The 18,635-nt window shown below is 44.2% G+C and overlaps 1 protein-coding gene across 2 annotated transcripts in view; it reads left to right on the top strand.

Annotated features, from left to right (window-relative positions):
- Positions 1-380: 380 nt before the first annotated feature.
- Ddx46 (DEAD-box helicase 46) overlaps positions 381-18,635 on the top strand; it is a 42,064-nt gene continuing 23,809 nt past the window's right edge. For both annotated transcript variants that reach the window (XM_090325470.1, XM_090325469.1), the window contains exons 1-9: positions 381-505; positions 5,917-6,105; positions 6,827-6,970; positions 8,402-8,498; positions 10,205-10,370; positions 14,431-14,582; positions 16,623-16,736; positions 17,566-17,731; positions 18,207-18,327. In XM_090325470.1, coding sequence (XP_090181596.1) covers positions 489-505; positions 5,917-6,105; positions 6,827-6,970; positions 8,402-8,498; positions 10,205-10,370; positions 14,431-14,582; positions 16,623-16,736; positions 17,566-17,731; positions 18,207-18,327 — 1,166 coding nt within the window. In that variant the 5' untranslated portion in view covers positions 381-488. The remainder of the gene's footprint in view (positions 506-5,916; positions 6,106-6,826; positions 6,971-8,401; positions 8,499-10,204; positions 10,371-14,430; positions 14,583-16,622; positions 16,737-17,565; positions 17,732-18,206; positions 18,328-18,635) is intronic.

The following is an 18,635-nucleotide window of genomic DNA, read 5'->3' as shown; positions in this document are numbered from 1 at the left end:
CTGTTTTCAGTCCTCTGCTGAACTACGCAGTCTGCCCAGGGACAGTGCAGATTAAGAAGTAGTCATGAGCACTCGACTCACCTAGGACCGCAGCGACATTTCAGGACACTGGGTGGTGACCTGGCCAACAGGGCATCTCCTTCCTGCGCGGCCTCCAGCCGAAAGGGGGCGCTGTGGAGAGACAGCGCTGTCGGGAAGCAACGCGGCCTCCCACCAATAGGTGGCGCCGCCTCCGGCCGGCAGACCACACCGCAAGGAGGAGGCCGCTTCCGGCCGCCTGTTTCCGGCTTCCGGTGGGCGAGCGGACGGCCGGCACCGCCACTTCCTGTTTTCGTTGGCCGCGCTGTGATGGCGGTCTCCGCTCTGGCGGCCTCCGCTGTGGCATCCACGGCGGCTTAGGGCCGGTGTCGCTCAGGCGTCCTCAGCAGCGCGGCTGTGTCCGCCTTCGTCGTGCCGGGGGCGCGCCCTCCTCCCCGGGCACCGGCAGCATGGGTCGGGAGTCGCGGTGAGTCCGGTGGGGAGGCGGCGGGGCGGGGGGGGGGTGCGGGGAGGCCCGGCCCGGCCCCACGTGCGGCGCGTCCGCCCGCCGGGGAGGGAGCCGCCCCTCAGCGAGGCGGATGGCGGGCCGCCGCCTCCGGATCCGCTCCCTGGTTTCCCGCCCTCGCCGACCCCATTCGTGTGCGCAGACTCGCGTCTCCCCGCCTGGCGGCGGCCGGGCTCCCCGGCTCCCGGGGTTCCCGTGGTCTCTCTGGAGTCGTTGATCAGAGCACCGTGTGGGCAGACTTTTCCCTTCCCTTCTTTCCTTTCTTTGTACTCTTCTGTGCGCTGCCCTCTCTGACTCCTCCATTCCCCTCAAGACTCCCTTGAACCACAGCTGGAGTTAGGAGTATTTCTTCTTTTTCTTTTTAATTTTTTTTCTTGGCCAGTACTGTGTCTTGAGCTGCCTCTGGACACATTTTGCTCGAAGCTAGCGCCCTGCCGCAGAGCCACAGCAACACTTTTTTGCCTTTTTTTTTTTCTTCTTTTTTTCCTTCCTGTGTATGTGGTACCGAGGAATCGAACCTAGCTAGGGCTTCATTCATGCCAGGCGAGCACTCTACCACTAGGCCACGCAGCCGGGTCCGAGAGGAGTCTTTTTTTTACACAGGCTTTCCTGGCTTTGAACCATGATCCTCAGATCTCAGCCTCCCGAGTAGCTGCGGTTAACGGGCGTGACCCAACTAAACCCGGTTGTGCGCAGGCTTTTATTGGGGAGGGGGGGCAGACTTGGGATTTGAACTCAGGGCCTGAGCACTGGCCTTGGGCTTTTTCAAGGCTAGAGCTCTACCACTTGAGCCTCAGCACCACTCCCCGCTTTTCCTGAGCATGTGGTACCCAGGAATCAAACTCAGGGCTTTGTGCATGCTAGGCAGGCTACTACTAGGCCATACACCCGGACTCCCCCGCCTCCCCCCTTTTTTTTAACCTCAGCAAAACAGCACCTATACCCATTTGGCCATTACTGGACCGCAATATTGGTTGGGTGGTCATTTACTTTACAAATAGTTCTATCTCTTGGTTACTTGTATGTATGTATGTATTTATTTATTTTTGCCAGTACTGGGCGTGGGCTCAGGGCCTGAGCACTGTCCCTGGATTTTCTCAAGGCTAGCGCTTTACCACATGAGCCACAGCACCACTTCTGGCTTTTTGCTACGGTATGTGGTACCGAGGAGTCCAACGTGGGTCTTCGTGCATGCTAGGCAAGCACTCTACCACTAGGCCAAACTCCCGGCCCGGTTAGTTGTTTTTTTATCTTAAAAAAAAAAATTTTTTTTAATCGGGAGTGGGGAGTTTGGCCTAGTGGTAGAGTGCTTGTTTAGCATGCTTTGAAGACCTGGTTCCATTTCTCTGTACCACATACGTAGCAAAAAGCCAAAAGTGGTGCAGAGGCTCAAAAGGTAGAGCTCTAGCCTTGAGAAAGTCCCAGGACAGTGCTCAGGCTCTTGAGTTCAAGCCCCAGGACTGGAAAAAAAAATAATATAAAAGTGATGTTATATAAGTGTGGTAAGAGTACGTTTTTTTTTTTTTTGGACAGTGACAGCCTTTCTTTCCCCCAGCTTGTTCTTCCCATCCCCTTCCACAGGTTGTGTGTTTCATTTTCAACATGCTTTTTCCTTGTTTTTTTTTTTTTTTGGTGGGTCATGAGGCTTGAACTTGGCTTGGGCTCTGTCCCTGAGCTCTTCAGCTCAAGGCTACTGCCCTACCCCTTGGCCTGGGCATTGTCCCTGTGCTCTTCAGCTCAAGGCTACTGCCCCCTACCCTTGAGCCAAGCCCCTCTTCCCATTTTCTAGAGGTTAATTGGAGATAAGAGTCTCAGGTCCTTTTGTGCCCAGGCTGGGCACAAAATCCTCAGATCTCAACCTCCTGTGTAGCTAGGATTACAGGCCTGAGCCACCATCTCCTTCCCCCCAACCCCCATGTCTAGATTTTTACTGGTTAAGTGAAGGTAAGTGTCTCCAGGGTTTGTCTTGGGGCTGGCTTTGAATTTCTAGCCTCAGATCTTCGAGTAGTTAGGATTATAGGCCAGAAGTAGCAGCAACCAGCTTTTTCCTTTGTTTAGAATGGTAATGGACTTTTCCTGCTGTAGACCCTGATGAAATTTAGCAAACATATAAATCACGTAATCAAAGTGGGGCTGTGGCTTAAGGGGTAGGGCAGTGGACTTGAGCTGAAGAGCCTAGGGACAGCGTCCAGGCCCAAAGTTCAAGCCCACCAAAAAAAAAGAAAAAAGAAAAAGAAAAAAATCAAACAAATCACATAATCATGTGGGTAAAAATTCTTATCTTTATTGAAATTTTCTGTGACCATTTACCTCGCTATCAGACCAGAAATCTGAAAACAAGATCTATTTTAGTGTTCTCTTTTACTGTGGACTTTCACTCAGATTCTGCACTCATTCTCCCTCTTTTTTTTTTTTTTTTTTGGCCAGTCCTGGGCTTGAGCTCAGGGCCTGAGCACTGTCCTTGGACTTTCTCAAGGCTAGAGCTCTACCACTTGAGCCTCAGCACCACTTCCGGCTTTTTCTATATATGTGGTACCAAGGAATCGAACCCATGTCTTCGTGCATGCTAGGCAAGCACTTTAACCACTAGGCCAAATTCCCGGCCCTCATTCTCCCTCTTCCTGACTTAAATGAGGCCCCTATCATTTATTGTCCAAACTACTACACCTTTCTCAGATTTTGATTTTTTTTCTCTGAAATCATGTTGCTCTTTCTGTTCTTCAGGTCCCTCCTCCTGGGGCCAGAATGACATTTCTGAAATGAAGATAAGATTGCATGTCTCCCTAGACATTGGTCTCCATTCATTCCTGTTGCTTCCAAGTCAGCCTTCAAGGTCTTCCACAAGAATGTTCATTCCAGTTCTTTAGTTTCTGCCATGGCTTCATTCCATGCTTGGCTTGTGCTCCCCCCTTCCCCCCACAAGCAAACAGTAAAAGTATCAGAGGTGGAGAAAAGCAAGTGGTAGAGAAACAGCTAGCGTTCAGTTTGCCTACATCATGTAGTTTTCATGAAAGGACCGGAAAGTGAATGGATTGTTGACTTAATTTTTCAGTTAACTGTCTTTGAAGATAATTGCATTAGGGACATGTAATAGAATTACTTTGGGAAAGTCACCCTAGCAGGGAAAAGATGACTGGGAGTCTTAAAAAAATGTCCCCCAAGTAGCCAGGTCTGAAGTGGACTGTGGAAACCTGGAGGTGTTATAATATGGAAGGAACTACAGAGATTCAGTTGGTGATGATAAGTGTTTTATTAGTTGTGTGGAATGAGAAAAGAACAGGACTGATGATTTGTTTCAGGCCTCTTAGGAGGCGATAAATGGTTTGGGAAGGGAAGGTGACAACTTCTGGTCTTCTCTAGTGGTCATATCCAGGTTTACAGGTTTGAGGTAGCTGTGTGTTTTCATACCACTTGTCTTCCTTGGATCCATACTCATTTCAGTTACCTACTAGTGGTTTCCACTTGGATCCCTGACACCCTGGTTTCCTACTCCCTCCTCAGTCTACCCATCTGCCTTTCATCTTCATAAATGAGAACATTTTTCTCTTTACCAGGGATTGAACTCTAGGTGGGCCTCATGTATTCTGAATCATGCTCTTCCCCTAATTTACTCCCCCAGCACACTTTCATTTTCTTTCTTTCTTTTTTTTTTTTTTCCCAGTTGTGGTGCTTGAACTCAGAGTCTGAGCACTGTCCTTGGACTTTTCTCAAGGCTAGAGCTCTACCACTTGAGCCACAGCATCACTTCTAGCTTTTTCCTGTGTATATGGTACCAAGGAATCAAACCCGGGTCTTCGAGCATGCTAGGCAAGCACTCTACCACTAGGCCAAACTCCCGGCCCCTCATTTTATTTCTGCTTGGCCTGATCACATACCTTGGCGACACAGACTCATCTCTTGCCATCATGTTTGACATTTAGTTTATCATTAAATCCAGTCATGTTACTATCTCCCCCACACATTAGTTTTGGACACTTCCAGTATCTCTTCACCATTGGACCATTCTGACCCAAGCCATCACTGTTGCTTATTGGTTGATTGATATAAGAGTAACATTTCCTACTTCTTCCCTTGCTTCCCCTCTCTTTATTTGGTGTGTTTATCACTCAGCAGCTAAAATAATACTTTATAGATTGTGTGAAGTTATGTCACTCCTCTGCTTAAAAATCTTTTTTTTTTTTTTTAGGGCCGGGAGTTTGGCCTCGTGGTAGAGTGCTTGCCTAGCATGCATGAAGACCTGGGTTCAATTCCTTGGTACCACATACATAGAAAAAAAAGTCAGAAATGGTGCTTTGGCTCAAGTAGTAGAGCTCTAGCCTTGAGAAAGCCCAGGGACAGTGCCCAGGTCCTGAGTTCAAGGCCTAGGACTGGCAAAAGAAAGAAAAAAAAGGATAGGGTGGTAGCCTTGAGTTGAAGAGCTCAGGGTCAGCACCTAGGCCCCAGATTGCAAGCCCTACCTGGGTTCTAGCGCTCTGCCACTTGAGCCACAGTACCACTTCCAGCTTTCTGGCGGTTAATTGGAGATAGGAGTCTCATGGACTTCTGTGCCCAGGCTGGCTTTAAATTGCAATCCTCAGGTCTCAGCCTCCTGAGTAGCTAGGATTATAGACATAAGCCACCAGTACCCAGCCTCTTAAAAATCTTTCAGTAGTTTTCTTTTATTTTAAAAAGTATTTTTATGCCAGTCCTAGGGCTTGAACTTAGGAATTGGGTGATATCCTTGTGCTTTTTGCTCAGGGCTAGCACTCTACCACTTGAGCCACACAGCTCCACTTCCAGCTTTCTGGTAGTTAGTTGGAGGTAAGAGGCTCATGGACTTTGCTGTCAGGGCTGACTTTGAACTGTGATCTTCAGATCTCAGCCTCCTGAGTTAATAGGGTCATAGGTGTGAACTACTGTTGTCAGCTAAGTTCCCCATCTCCAGGGTGGAGGAAATTATACTGTACAAAATACAACAAAACTGTGTTGGTTGAAATGTCTTAGTTGGCTTTGCTCTGACTTTACACTGACGGAAATGCCAGACAGAACCAATTGAAAACATGATTTGGGGGGCCCCTGGAGCAAAGGCATTTACATGGTCTCAGCCAGAAAGCGGTGAGAGGATGGGACCAGGAAAGATGCAGCCTCCAAAAAGATGGCCCAGTGACCAACTTCCTAGACCCTACCGTCTACACGTTACACCCCCGGTAATGCCCCGTACTGTGGATCTGATCAAGGAGTGAATTCATTCATTGCATCTGGGCCCTTGTGACGTAGTTGTCTTTGCAGACACTGTCATTCTTGGATAGAACCAATGTGTTTTGCTCACCTAGGTGACTCAGTCCAGTTACATCTGTAGGCTAAATTTAACCTTTGTATTAACACCATTCTAGCCACTATCGAAAACGATCAGCCTCACGGGGACGCTCTGGAAGTCGGTCTAGAAGTCGTTCGCCCTCAGATAAAAGAAGTAAACGTGGAGATGACAGACGTTCTAGAAGCAGAGATAGAGACAGAAGGAGAGAGAGATCTCGGAGCAGGGATAAACGACGATCTCGGTCAAGGGACAGGAAACGTCTAAGGTAAGAGAGGAATCCCTGAAGAACCAGTGATAAATTGAATATTGTCAGCTAATTTGTACTTCTCCAAAAGTGTGTTTTCTCCTGGATCCTCTGCTTTATTCCCATTGTTTAATCAGCTCCAGAATGTTTAAGCTGTGCAGATATAACTTACTTATTTTGCCAGTCCTGGGATTTGATGAACTCGACCTGGGCACTGTCCTTGGATTTTCTCAAGGCTAAAGCTCTGCCATTTGAGCCACAGCACCACTGTTGGCTTTTTCTGTGATGTGGTACTGAGGAGTTGAACCCAAGGCTTCAAGCGGGCTAGGCACGCACTCTACTACTAGGCCATGCTCCTGGCCTTATTTATTTTTGTGGTGGTGCTAGGGCTTGAACTTGGCCTAGGTACCATCCCTGAGTCTGTCTATTCTTCGTGGCCCTCTTCCCCCATTCCCCCCTCCCCCCCTTCTTCCCCCCCCCTCCCCCCGTCTCCCCAGCCATGTCAGACAGGTGAGAACCCAGTCATGCTTATGAGCCAGAAAAAGGTCTCCCTGAGCTTTATGCTCAGTGCTAGCACTCTACCACTTTGAGCCACACTACCATTTCTTACTTTTGGGGGTTAGTTGGAGAGAGAAGTCTCACTGACTTCTGCTTGGGCTGGCTTCAAGCCTCGATCCTCAGATCTTAGCCTCCTAACCAATTCCTTTGGCCATAAAGTGAATGAAACATGTTCCCCTTGCAGGCGTTCCAGAAGTAGAGAGAGAGAGAGAAGCCGGGAAAGAAGAAGATCTCGAAGCCGAGATAGGAGACGGTCAAGAAGCAGAAGCCGGGGTCGGCGATCCCGTTCCTCCAGTCCTGGCAATAAAAGCAAGAAAGCTGAGAACAGGTAATGTTATAGACAGCCGTGATGCAGATTGGGAGCTCCTCCCCGCCCCCGTCTTCCCCATCCCATGCACGAAAGTTGTCCATATAAAGGATTAGGGAATTCAGCTTTACCGTGACCTGTTGGTGGAATTTTAACAGGTTATGAAGTTTGTAATGCAGTTGCATCATATTTAATATGCACCACTGTGCTTAAGCAGCTTTGTAGATGTCTTTTATGGTAATTATTTCTTGTTATGGTAATGCTGGGTATTGAACCCAAGACCTTATACATACTAAGTAAGGATACAACCACTGAGCTATATTTCCAGCTTCCAATGTTTCTTCTTTTGAAGATGAGTTTTTAAATTATATTTCTAGTATGTATTGACAAATAACTTTTCACTAGGATTACAGGTGTGAGTCACCACACCTGGCACCTTTGCCATTTTTATTTCTCTATTTTATTTTGTTCTTTTTGTTTTTTTCCCTTCTCTCTCTCTTTTTGGCCAGTCCTAGGGCTTGAACTCAGTCCTTGGGCTTTACAAGGCTACAGCTTTGCCTCTTGAGCAACAGCACCACTTCTAGCTTTTTCTGTGTATGTGGTACTAAGGAATCAAACCCAGGGCTTTCTGCATGCTAGGCAAGCACTCTACCATTAGGCCAAACTCCTGGCCCTGAAAGTTTTTTGGTTTTTTTTTTTCCCCCAACCTTGGGGCTTGGAATCAGGGCCTGAGCACTTGTCTTTGGGCATTCCTCAATGCTAGTGCTCTACTATTTGAGCCACAGCACCATATCTGGCTTTTTTTTTTTTTTTTTTTTTTTTTTTTTGCCAGTCCTGGGCTTGAGCTCAAGGTCTGAGCACTGTCCTTGGATTTTTTCTCAAGGGTAGAGCTCTACCACTCGAGCCTCAGCACCACTTCTGGCTTTTTCTAAGTATGTGGTACCAAGGAATTGAACCCGGGTCTTCATGCATGCTAGGCAAGCACTCTACCACTAGGCCAAACTCCCGGCCCCACCATTTCTGTTTTTGTTTGTTTGTTTTTTATTTTTTTGTGGTTTTTTTTTTTTTTTCTGTTATGTGATACCAAGGAATCAAACCTGGATCTTTGTGCATGCAAGGCAAGTACTCTATCACTAGGCCACACTCCTGGCTCTATGACAGTGTTTTTAAGTGAATATTTTCATGCACAAATAGGTAATTTCTTTTTTTTTTTTTTTTTTTTTTTTTTTTACCAGTCCTGGGCTTGAGCTCAGGGCCTGAGCACTGTCCTTGGACTTTCTCAAGGCTAGAGCTCTACCACTTGAGCCTCAGCACCACTTCGGGCTTTTTTTCTATATGTGGTACTGGGGAATCGAACCCGGGTCTTCATGCATGCTAGGCAAGCACTTTAACCACTAGGCCAAACTCCCAGGCCCACAAATAGGTAATTTCTATGTCTCTCTGTTTTTGTAGGTCTAGATCTAAAGAGAAAACAGAAGGTGGAGAGAGTTCAAAAGAGAAGAAAAAAGACAAGGATGACAAGGAGGATGAAAAGGAAAAGGATGCTGGTGTATGTTTATTGACCTAAACACATAGCTTTCTAATATCTGTCTGGTTTGTATTGTAGTAAATTATTTAATGATATATGCTATGTAAACAAGAGCATATATATGGCAAATGGGAATAGTCTTTACAAGTTAGTTTTTACTGAAAGCAATTGTATATTTCTACACTCGTAAGGAAAAGTTGGGTGTGGTGGCCCACACTCAGGAGGCTGAGATCTGAGGATCAAGGTTCAAAGCCAGCCTGGCACAACAAGACCTGAGACTCTTATCTCCAGTTAACCTCTAGAAAACAAGAAATGGGGTTTAGCTCAAGGGTAGGGCAGTAGCCTTGACCTGAAGAGCTCAGGGACAGCTCCCAGGCCAAGTTCAAGCCCCATGACTCCCCCCACCAAGAAAAAAAAATTGTGATGAAACTGTGATATTATCAAACTGACCTACAAAAAGCTGTGTATATTTTAAGTTATTTCCTCACATTCTTGCCAATATGGTGGTGTAAAGTTTGTTTGTTTATTTTTGCCAGTCCTGGGGCCTGAGCACTGTCCTTGGGTACTCTCTCCTCCCTTCCATCCCTCCCTCCCTCCCTCCCTCCCTTCTCTCTCTCTTTCTTTCTCTCTCTCTCTCTCTCTCTCTCTCTCTCTCTCTCTCTCTCTCTCCCTCTCTCCCTCTCTCCATCCCTCCCTCTCTCCATCCCTCCATCCCTCTCCCGAGTTCTGGGGCTTGAGCTCAGGGCCTGAGCACTGTCCTTGGGCTTTCTTAAGGCCAGAGCTTTACCCCTTGAGCCACAGCACCACTTCTGGCTTTTTCTATGTATGTCGTATGGAGGAATCGAACCTAGGTCTTCAGGTATACTAGGCAAGGACTCTTACCACTTAGCCAAACTCCCTGCCTCTGTCCTTGTGCTTTCTTAAGGCTAGAGCGCTACAACTTGAGCCACAGCACTACTCCCAGCTTGTACTGAGGAATCGACCCTGGTCTTGGTGCACTAGGCCAAACTCCTGGCCCATATATTTTGTTATTTATTTATTGGTTTGTTTTTTTGTCCGTGGCGGGGTTTGAACTGTGGGCCTGGGTGCTGTCCCTGAGCTCACAGCTTCAGCTCAAGGCTATATGACTTGAGTCACAGCCCCACTTCCAGTTTTCTGGTGGTTAATTGGGGATAAGAGTCCTACAATCTTGTGCCTTGGCTGGCTTTGAACCACAATCTTCATATCTCACTCTACTGAGTGCTAAGATTAGGGGCGTGAGCCACTGGCAGTGACCCAGCCACTTCCGACCTTTTATGTGTATATGATACTGAGGAATTGAACCCACAGCTTCATGTATGCTAGGTAAGCACTTTACCAGTACGTCATGCTCCCTGCCCCTCTTCACCTATTTTATTTTATTTTATTTTTTGGCTCATGGGGCTTAACTCTGGGCCTGGGTGCTGTCCCTGAGCTCTTCAGGTCAAGGCTACTGCCCTACCCTTGATCCAAGCCCCACTTTCTGTTTTGTAGGGGTTAATTGGAGATGAGTCTCAGGTCTTTTTGTGCCAGGTTGGCTTTGAACCTTGATCCTCAGATCTCAGCCTTCTGAGTAGCTAGGATTACAGGAGTAAGCTACCGCACCTGGCCTCTTTTATTCTTTTTTATGTGTTGGAGAACTTATTTGGGATGTTAGAAGCAAAATTGGCAAGATTTATTTTTTCATGTCTTTCTCTTCCTTCCTTCAGAACTTTGACCAGAATAAGCTGGAAGAAGAAATGCGAAAGAGAAAGGAAAGAGTTGAAAAATGGAGAGAAGAACAGCGGAAAAAGGCCATGGAAAACATAGGGGAACTGAAAAAGGAGATTGAAGAGATGAAACAAGGGAAAAAGTGGAGTTTAGAAGATGATGATGGTATCTTTGTTAGCCTGACAATATATAACCATTCATGTAGAATATTCTGAAATTATTAGGACTATTTCATATGAGGATTTGGTGAGGACTTTTAGTACTTCCTATGTTAGCTTTTTTTCCTTTTTTTTTGGCGGGGGGGGGAGGGGTGGGTCATGCGGCTTGAACTGGACCTGGGTGAGACTGACTATGATTAGATTTGATAAGAGGAAAATCCTGAAATGTCTTTATCCCGAAGCTTTTTTTTCCCTCTATTAAATGGTTCCAGGGTATTTTGTATTTTATTTTTAGTTTTATTCGACTTTTCTCCCTGGGCTGACTTTGAACCATGATTCTCAGATCTCAGCTTCCTGAGTACCTAAGCTTACAAGGGAGAAACACTGTCTCTCCCACTGAGGTGCATTTACCTAAGCTCCTTTTTAACTTCCTTATTTTAATTTTTTTTTTTTTTGTCAGTCATGGGGCTTGAACCTCTGGTATTGGGTGTTGTCCTTGAGCTCTTTAGTTCAAGGCTATCGCCCTACTCCTTGAGCCGCTACACCTCTTCCCGTTTAATTGGAAATAAGAGTCTTAGGTTCTTTAGTGCCTAGGCTGGCTTTGAACCATGATCCTCTGATCTCAGCCTCTTGAGTAGCTAGGATTACAGGTATGAGCCCCTGCGCCCGGCTCCATTTTAACTACTTTAAGTTCAGGTGTATTCACAGTGTTATATATCCAACACCACTGTGTTTCTGGAATGACTTTATTGTCTCTTGACAGAAACTGGCCAACTAGTCTTACCAGTATGCCTCCTCCAGCTCCCTGCTTCCTCCAGATCCCTATAATCTTTACTCTGTTATCTTCATGTTAATGGAATCTCTCATCATTTGTCCTTTGGATTCTGGTTTATTTTGATTACATGATGTATTGAAAGTTTGTGTACATTGTGTAGCATGTGTTGGTTTCCTTTGTATGAACATCTTCCATTGTGTGTACATGCTGCAGTTCTTGTTTCTGAAACGGAGAATCATTATGTAGGACAGTCTTCCATCAAATTTAAGGTCCTCCTGCATCAACCTATGAGTGCTGGGATTACAGGCTCTGCCACCATGCCCAGCTCATGCCACATTTTATCTCTGTTATTAGACATTTGGGTTGTTTCTGCCCTGTGATGATAATGCTGATTTGAGTATGGGGATAGACAGCTATGAGCCCCTGATTTCAGTTCTTTTGGATACTTCTGTGGGTAGAATTAGAATTGCTGGATTCATACTGAGATATTTGGTTTATAGTCATGGGATCCCTCTATGTTGCTTGCCTAGAAACTTGGGGGCTCTAGTTACTTTCTCATTTCAGTCACCTAAATAGCTGGGACTACAAGTATGAGTCAATATTTATGGCTCATGACTTGTATGGAATTTCATGGTTTTTTTTGTTTTTTTGGGGGGGGTAATAGTAGATTTTGAACTCACGGTCTCACACTTGCCCATGAGACCCTCTGGCACTGAGCCATGCCTCTAGTTTGTTTGCTTGTTTTCCTTTTCACACTATTTTGTTTTGTTTTGTTTTTGTTGAATTGAGGATATTGGACATTCAAGGCAAGCACTCTGCCACTTAAGCCATGCCTCCTGCTCCTTTTTACATTGGCTATTTGTGGGGCTTGAACTCAGGGCCTGAGCACTGTCCTTGGACTTTTCTCAAGGCTAGAGCTCTACCCTTGAGCCACAGCACCATTTCCAGCTTTTTCTTTTTTCTATGTATGTGGTGCTGAGGAATTGAACCTGTGATTTTGTGCACGCTAGGCAAGCACTCTACCACCAGGCCAAACTTCTGGCCCCATGTTAGTTATTTTGAAAGAGGGTCTTGTTTTTTTTGCTTGCTGTTTGTGGGGATGACAGGCGTGCCACCATGTTCAGCCATTGTGTGAGAAGGGGTCTTAAAAACTCATTTGCAAGGGCTGGCATCAAGATGGTCATCTGTATCTCAGCCGTGAAGTAGGTAGGTAGGAAGCCTGTCCTTTAGTGTTGGTAAAGTGACAGTTGTAAACTTGTGAAAATCACTGATTTTACTTTGTGAGCCTTTGGTTAAGTGCTTATGAAGCTTGCACATTTTATCACCAGTGTGTTGGTGCTGGTAAGGGGAGTGATGAAGGGCATGATTTTAAATCTCCTCTAATTTTTTCCAATTTCGTAGAAGTATTGTCCCCTTCTTTAATTAATTAATTATTTATTTTTTGCCGGGCTTGGGCTTAGGGTCTGAGCACTGTCCTTGGACTTTCTCAAGGCTAGAGCTCTACCACTTGAGCCTCAGCACCACTTCTGGCTTTTATCTATGTGTGTGGTACCGAGGAATCGAACCCGGGTATTCATGCATGCTAGGCAAGCACTCTACAGCTAGGCCAAACTCCCGGCCCTAATTTAAAATTTTTATGTCTTTATTATGGTACTGGGGCACAAGTCAAAATCTTTGCACAGAGCTGGCATCTTTTTTTTTTTTTTTTTTTTGGTGGATCATGGGGCTTGCTCTCCGTCTAGGCACTGTCTTTTAGTTCTTCAGCTCAAGGCTACCTCCCTACCCCTGAGCCAAGCCCCACTGCCCATTTTCTAGAGGTCTTTTTGTGCCCGGGTTGTCTTTGAACCCTGATCCTCAGATCTCAGCCTCCTGAATAGCTAGGATTATAGGCATGAGCCACTGTGCCAGCTTTTTATTGTTGTTGTTGTTGGTTGCAGGGCTTGAACTTGGCCTGGGCACTCTGCGCCAGCTTAGAGCTGGCATCTTAGCAGTCACTGAGCCAAATCCCACCCAGCTCACTGTTTTGTTCTTTTCTTTTTTCTTTTTTCTTGTAGGGCTTGAACTAAGGGCGTGAGTGCTGTCCCTGTGTCTCTGTGCTCAAGGCTCGTAGTGCTCTACCACTGGAGCCACAATGTGCCATTTCCCCCCATTTTTGAGTGGTTAATTGGAGATAAGACTTTCATGGAGACTTTTTCTGCCTCGGCTGTCTTTGAGCTGATTGTGATCTTCATATCTAGGATATGAAGCTGGAATAATAGGCATGAGCCCCCTATGCCTGGCTTAATTTCATTTTGATTTGTGAATTTTTAGTAAATGCTCAGATAGTGGGATTTTATAGAAAAATGGGTCACTTTTTGTGAAAGTTCAAAAGAATTATTTAAATAGATCCATGAATTCCAAATGCAGGCAGCATATGTATTAGGTACTTAAAGAAAAAGTAGATAGCTGGGAGTTTGGCCTAGTTGGTAGAGTGCTTGCCTAGCATGCACTAAGACCCAGGTTTGATTCCTTGGTACCACACACATAGAAGAAGCCAGAAGTGGTGTTGAGGCTCAACTTGTAGAGCTTTAGAAAGCCTGAGGACCAGTGGTGGTTAATTGGAGACAAGAGTCTCACAGACTTTCATGGTTGGGCTGTTTATGAACCACATTCCTCAGATCTTAGCCTCCTGAGTAGCTAGGATTACAGGCTTGAGCCACCGTACCTGGCTTGCTTGCTTGCTTGCTTATTTATTTATTTATTTATTTATTTATTTGTTTATTTATTTATTTGGCCAGTCCTGGGCTTGAGCTCAGGGCCTGAGCACTGTCCCTGGACTTTCTCAAGGCTAGGGCTCAACCACTTGAGCCACAGCACCATTTCTGGCTTTTTGCTATATATGAGGTACTGAGGAATCAAACCCGGGTCTTCATGCATGCTAGGCAAGCACTCTACCACTAGGCCAAACTCCCGGCCCCCTGGCTTTTTTTTTCCTAAGTCTATATTAGTTAAGCAGTGAGTGGAGAAAGATTTCTGTTTATCCTGAGTTCCAATCAACCTCACCTCTATGGCTTGGCCCCTCTGTCCATTCCCTCCCTCCTTCCACCTTTTTTTTTTCTTTTTTTAAGGATTTCTTGTTTCGTTGTTATTCCATAGTCAAACATCAGTGGTTTAAAAATATAAAAGCTTTCATATAGGGACACTTGAGCTGTAGCCCAGCCAGCCTGTAGAAATTGGAAGGGAGTCGTCTGGGCAGGTTGGGGTATTTCCTTTCTAAGCATCCGTACAGAGCAAATACATTCTGCTGTTTCAGATGATGAAGATGATCCTGCTGAAGCTGAAAAGGAAGGCACTGAAATGGAGGATGAAGAGTTAGATCCGTTAGACGCTTACATGGAAGAAGTGAAAGAGGAAGTAAAGAAGTTCAACATGAGAAGTGTGAAAGGTGGCGGGGGGAATGAAAAGGTAGGGCATTTTCTTTTGTTTCACAGTTTTCTTCTGCATTTCAGCTTGATTATGTCTTGGCTTGTTATTGGTTTGTATTGATTTGCATTTATGTGAAGCTAATTTTCTTTTAGTTTTCTCTTAATCTCAGTGATGACATTATTTTTTCAGTGCTGGTCCTGGGGTTTGAACTCAGGTCCTGAGTACTCCCTTAACTTTTTCAGCTCAAAGCTGGCACTTTGTTTTTTTTTTTTTTTTGCCAGTCCTGGGCTTGAGCTCAGGGCCTGAGCACTGTCCTTGGACTTTCTCAAGACTAGAGCTCCAACCACTTGAGCCTCAGCACCACTTCTGGCTTTCTTCTATGTATGTAGTACCGAGGAATTGAACCCGAGTCTTCGTGCATGCTAGGCAAGCACTCTACCACTAGGCCACACTCCCAGCTCCGAAAGCTGGCACTTTTCCACTTGGGCCACAACTACTTCTGGCCTTTTGGTAGTTAGTTGGTGATAAGAGTCTCTTTGACTTTCCTGCCTGGCCTGGCTTCAAACTGCGATCCTCAGATCCTAGCCTCCTGAGTAGTTAGTTATAGACATAAGTCACTGACTCCTGGCTGACTTTTTCTTTCTAAGTATCAGAGAAACTGGAAACTTTTAGCTATAAATTCTTTTTTCTTTTATTTTGCCAGTCCTGGGCTTGAACTCAGGGCCTGGACCTTTTCCTTAAGTTTCTTTGTGCTCAAGGCTAACGCTTTACCACTTGAATCAGCACTACTTCCTGCCTTTTCTGTTTATGTGGCACTGAGGAATCAAATGCAGAGCTTCATGCATGCTAGGCAAGCAACTCTTACCAGTAAGCCACATTCTCAACCCCAGCTCTTAAGTTTTTTTTAATCTGCATTCATCATCTTTGTTTAGTATCTCTGTTTATATATATATCAGTTGTATTCTCACTTGTCTCTAGTCCTCTCATTACCTACCATACTGTTTTCTAGTTTTTCTTTTTTTGCAGCATTTACTACTTTTTTTTTTTTTAACAAATTGTGTACTGTGGTGTTATTTGCTCTTCCTCTAGAATATAAGCTCCAGAAACATCAAGTCAGTGACATTATCTTTTTTTTTTTTTTCTTTTTGCCAGTCCTGGGGCTTGAACTCAGGGCCTGGGCACTGTCCTTGAGCTTTCTCAAGGTTAACGCTCTACCACTTGAGTTACAGCACTACTTCCAGCTTTTTCTGTGTATGTGGTACCAAGGAAGCAAACTCAAACACAAGGGCTTTATGCATGCTGTGCAAGTACTCTACCACTAGGCCACATTCCTGGCCTCTTTTTTTTTTTTTTTAAAGTGTATTTAAGTAAGTTTATTGGATGATTTTTTTTGTTTGTTTGTTTTTGGCCAGTTGTGGGGATTGAACTCGGGACCTGAGCACTGTCTTTAGGCTTTCTCAAGGGTAGAGCTCTACCACTTGATCCACAATACCACTTCAAACTTTTTTATGTGTGTGGTATCAAGGAATCGAACCTGGGTCTATTCATGCATGATAGGCAAGCATTCTACCACTAGGCCAAACTCCCAGCCTCCTCTTTTTTTTTTCATTAACTAATTTATCCAAGTTCCCAGAATATAGCTGGTATGTCTAATTAACTAAAAGTTGGCTATCATATCTAATGAATAAAAAGTATCACTTAGCAATATGAACTTTATATGAATGTGTTATGCAATGTAAATTTTGGATGATTTAATCTGTAACGTAATGAGATTTAGGTTATTTTTCCAAAAATTCTGAAGAATTACTCATAGACGTATGTATTCTAAATTTAAGTGTGACGTATTGGATTATGTGTTAAAAAAAAAAGTAGGTTATCTTGAGTTAAGAGGATATGACACTGAAAGATTTAAACAGAAAATAACTCATTTTGTCTAAAAGCATAAAAAAGAAAAAAAAGACTGTTTTTGTTTATAGGTTGAATTATAAATTGAGAAAATATCTTGCTCTGACTCTCATCTAATTTTTGCTTCACTTTTACAAAATATTTTATATTCTTTTTCTTTTTTTAAAATTTCAGAAGTCTGGGCCAACAGTGACAAAGGTAGTCACTGTTGTAACAACCAAAAAAGCAGTTGCAGATTCAGATAAGAAGAAAGGTGAACTGATGGAGAATGACCAGGATGCCATGGAGGTAATTATTACTCTTCACTTTGTTCATGATACTCCCCCATGAGTGTGGGTCACAGAGCATTGATGGAGATAGTCTTTCAGTTCTGCACACTGCTGCTGGGAGGGCTTTGCTTCATCTGTCAGTGCAGTTGTGTATTAGAGCTGTGTATCTTGCTAGTCCACCATTCTGGCCTCTTAGGCCCATGCTTTCTTCATCATCTCCTCATCCTCATCTTCTTCCTTCTCCTCTCAAGACCCATGGGGAAATGTGTCAAAATGAACTACATTCTTTTCCTATAGCATGCTTTATGAAGACTTATATAATGAGAACAGTAGCAAAATTTCATCAGTGTATCAGTTATTTTAGCTTAACTTTCTATTAATGAAGGCAGAGAAAAGAAATTAAGTTCTTATGAGCTGATGTGTTTCTTCTGTTCCTAATCATGAACATTTCCGGGGATTTTGAAATTCTGGGATTTTAAATCCTTGAGTAGCACATAAAATTTGAGTCATGATGTATTTGAGAATGTTTTTTAAAAAATGCTAGGAGCCGGGAATTTAGCCTAGTGCTTGCCTAGCATGCACGAAGACCAGAACAAGTTCCGATTCCTTGGTACCATATACATATAAAAAAAGCCGGAAGTGGTGCTGTGGCTAAAGTGGTAGAGCTCTAGCCTTGAGGAAAAAAAGCCCAAGGACAGTGCTCAGGCCTTGAGTTTAAGCCCCAGGACTGGCAACAAAACAAGACAAAACAAAAAAAACTGCTAAAAGAATAGTTTCTAGGGATTTGAACATGTGGGACTATTGCTTCCCATAGTGGAAATAAATCTTTTCACTTTTTCTTATTCAAGTATTCTTCAGAAGAAGAAGAAGTTGATCTTCAGACAGCCCTTACAGGATATCAGACAAAACAGAGAAAACTTCTAGAACCAGTTGATCATGGAAAAATTGAATATGAACCATTCAGGAAAAACTTTTATGTTGAAGTTCCAGAACTAGCAAAAATGTCCCAAGAGGGTAAAGTTGTCTTATTCCTTCACTGCTAATAGTGCCTAGGGGAAGTATGGAGAAACCTCTGAGTCAGGAATTGAGCTCTTAGAAAGAGTTGGGGTTTTTAGGGTTGAAAACATGCTGTGTGTGAAGTGGCAAGGGAACATTTGTCAGCCCTTTACTGCCATTTCAGAGTTAGGAACCATTGTCGTCCTGGATATTGTTGGTTGAAATTAGGTAATTTGCAGATCTCATTCTCTTAACAAGTGCTCATATTACTTGTCAGTAATTCGTAATGATTTGTGAATTATCTTTACTCTTACTGTAATGAAGAAAAAAAGTGGGAGACTGAGCTACTCGGTGCTGCATCCTAGAGTTTTCCTGTGATATTATTTCTGATAGGATCATAGGAAATAGTTAAAGATTCTTTGTCATGTGGTGCTTACCCAGAAGGTAAAGGTCACCTTATTTAAGAGTTTCTAAACTAGGTTTTGTTTTGTAGAGGTGAATGTATTTCGATTGGAAATGGAAGGCATTACCGTTAAAGGAAAAGGTTGCCCCAAACCATTTAAATCCTGGGTCCAGTGTGGGATTTCCATGAAGATCTTAAATTCCCTGAAAAAGTAAGTGGTTGTCTATATTTTTTTCATGTCTTCCTATTCAGAATCACATTTAACACAGATATTTCTCTGGGTTCCATTTTTTGCTTTCAAAAATCCCCACAAAACTGGGGGCACGAAATGTGGCTTAGTGGTAGAGTATTTGCTTAGTGGTGGTACTTGCTTCAGTATCACATAAACAGAAAAAGCTAGATGTAGAATGGTGGCTCAAGTGATAGAGTGCTAGCCAGCCTTGAGCTAAAGAAGCTCTGGGACAATTCCCAGGCCCCAAGTTCAGGCCCCAGGACTACCAAAAAACAAACAAACACCCT

The sequence above is a fragment of the Megascapheus bottae genome, chromosome 38, assembly GCF_031878675.1.
Source record: "Megascapheus bottae isolate mThoBot1 chromosome 38, mThoBot2.hap1, whole genome shotgun sequence".
Classification (NCBI taxonomy): domain Eukaryota; kingdom Metazoa; phylum Chordata; class Mammalia; order Rodentia; family Geomyidae; genus Megascapheus; species Megascapheus bottae.
Note: the sequence above shows the minus strand (reverse complement) of the source record. Positions and strands in the feature narration are given on the sequence as shown.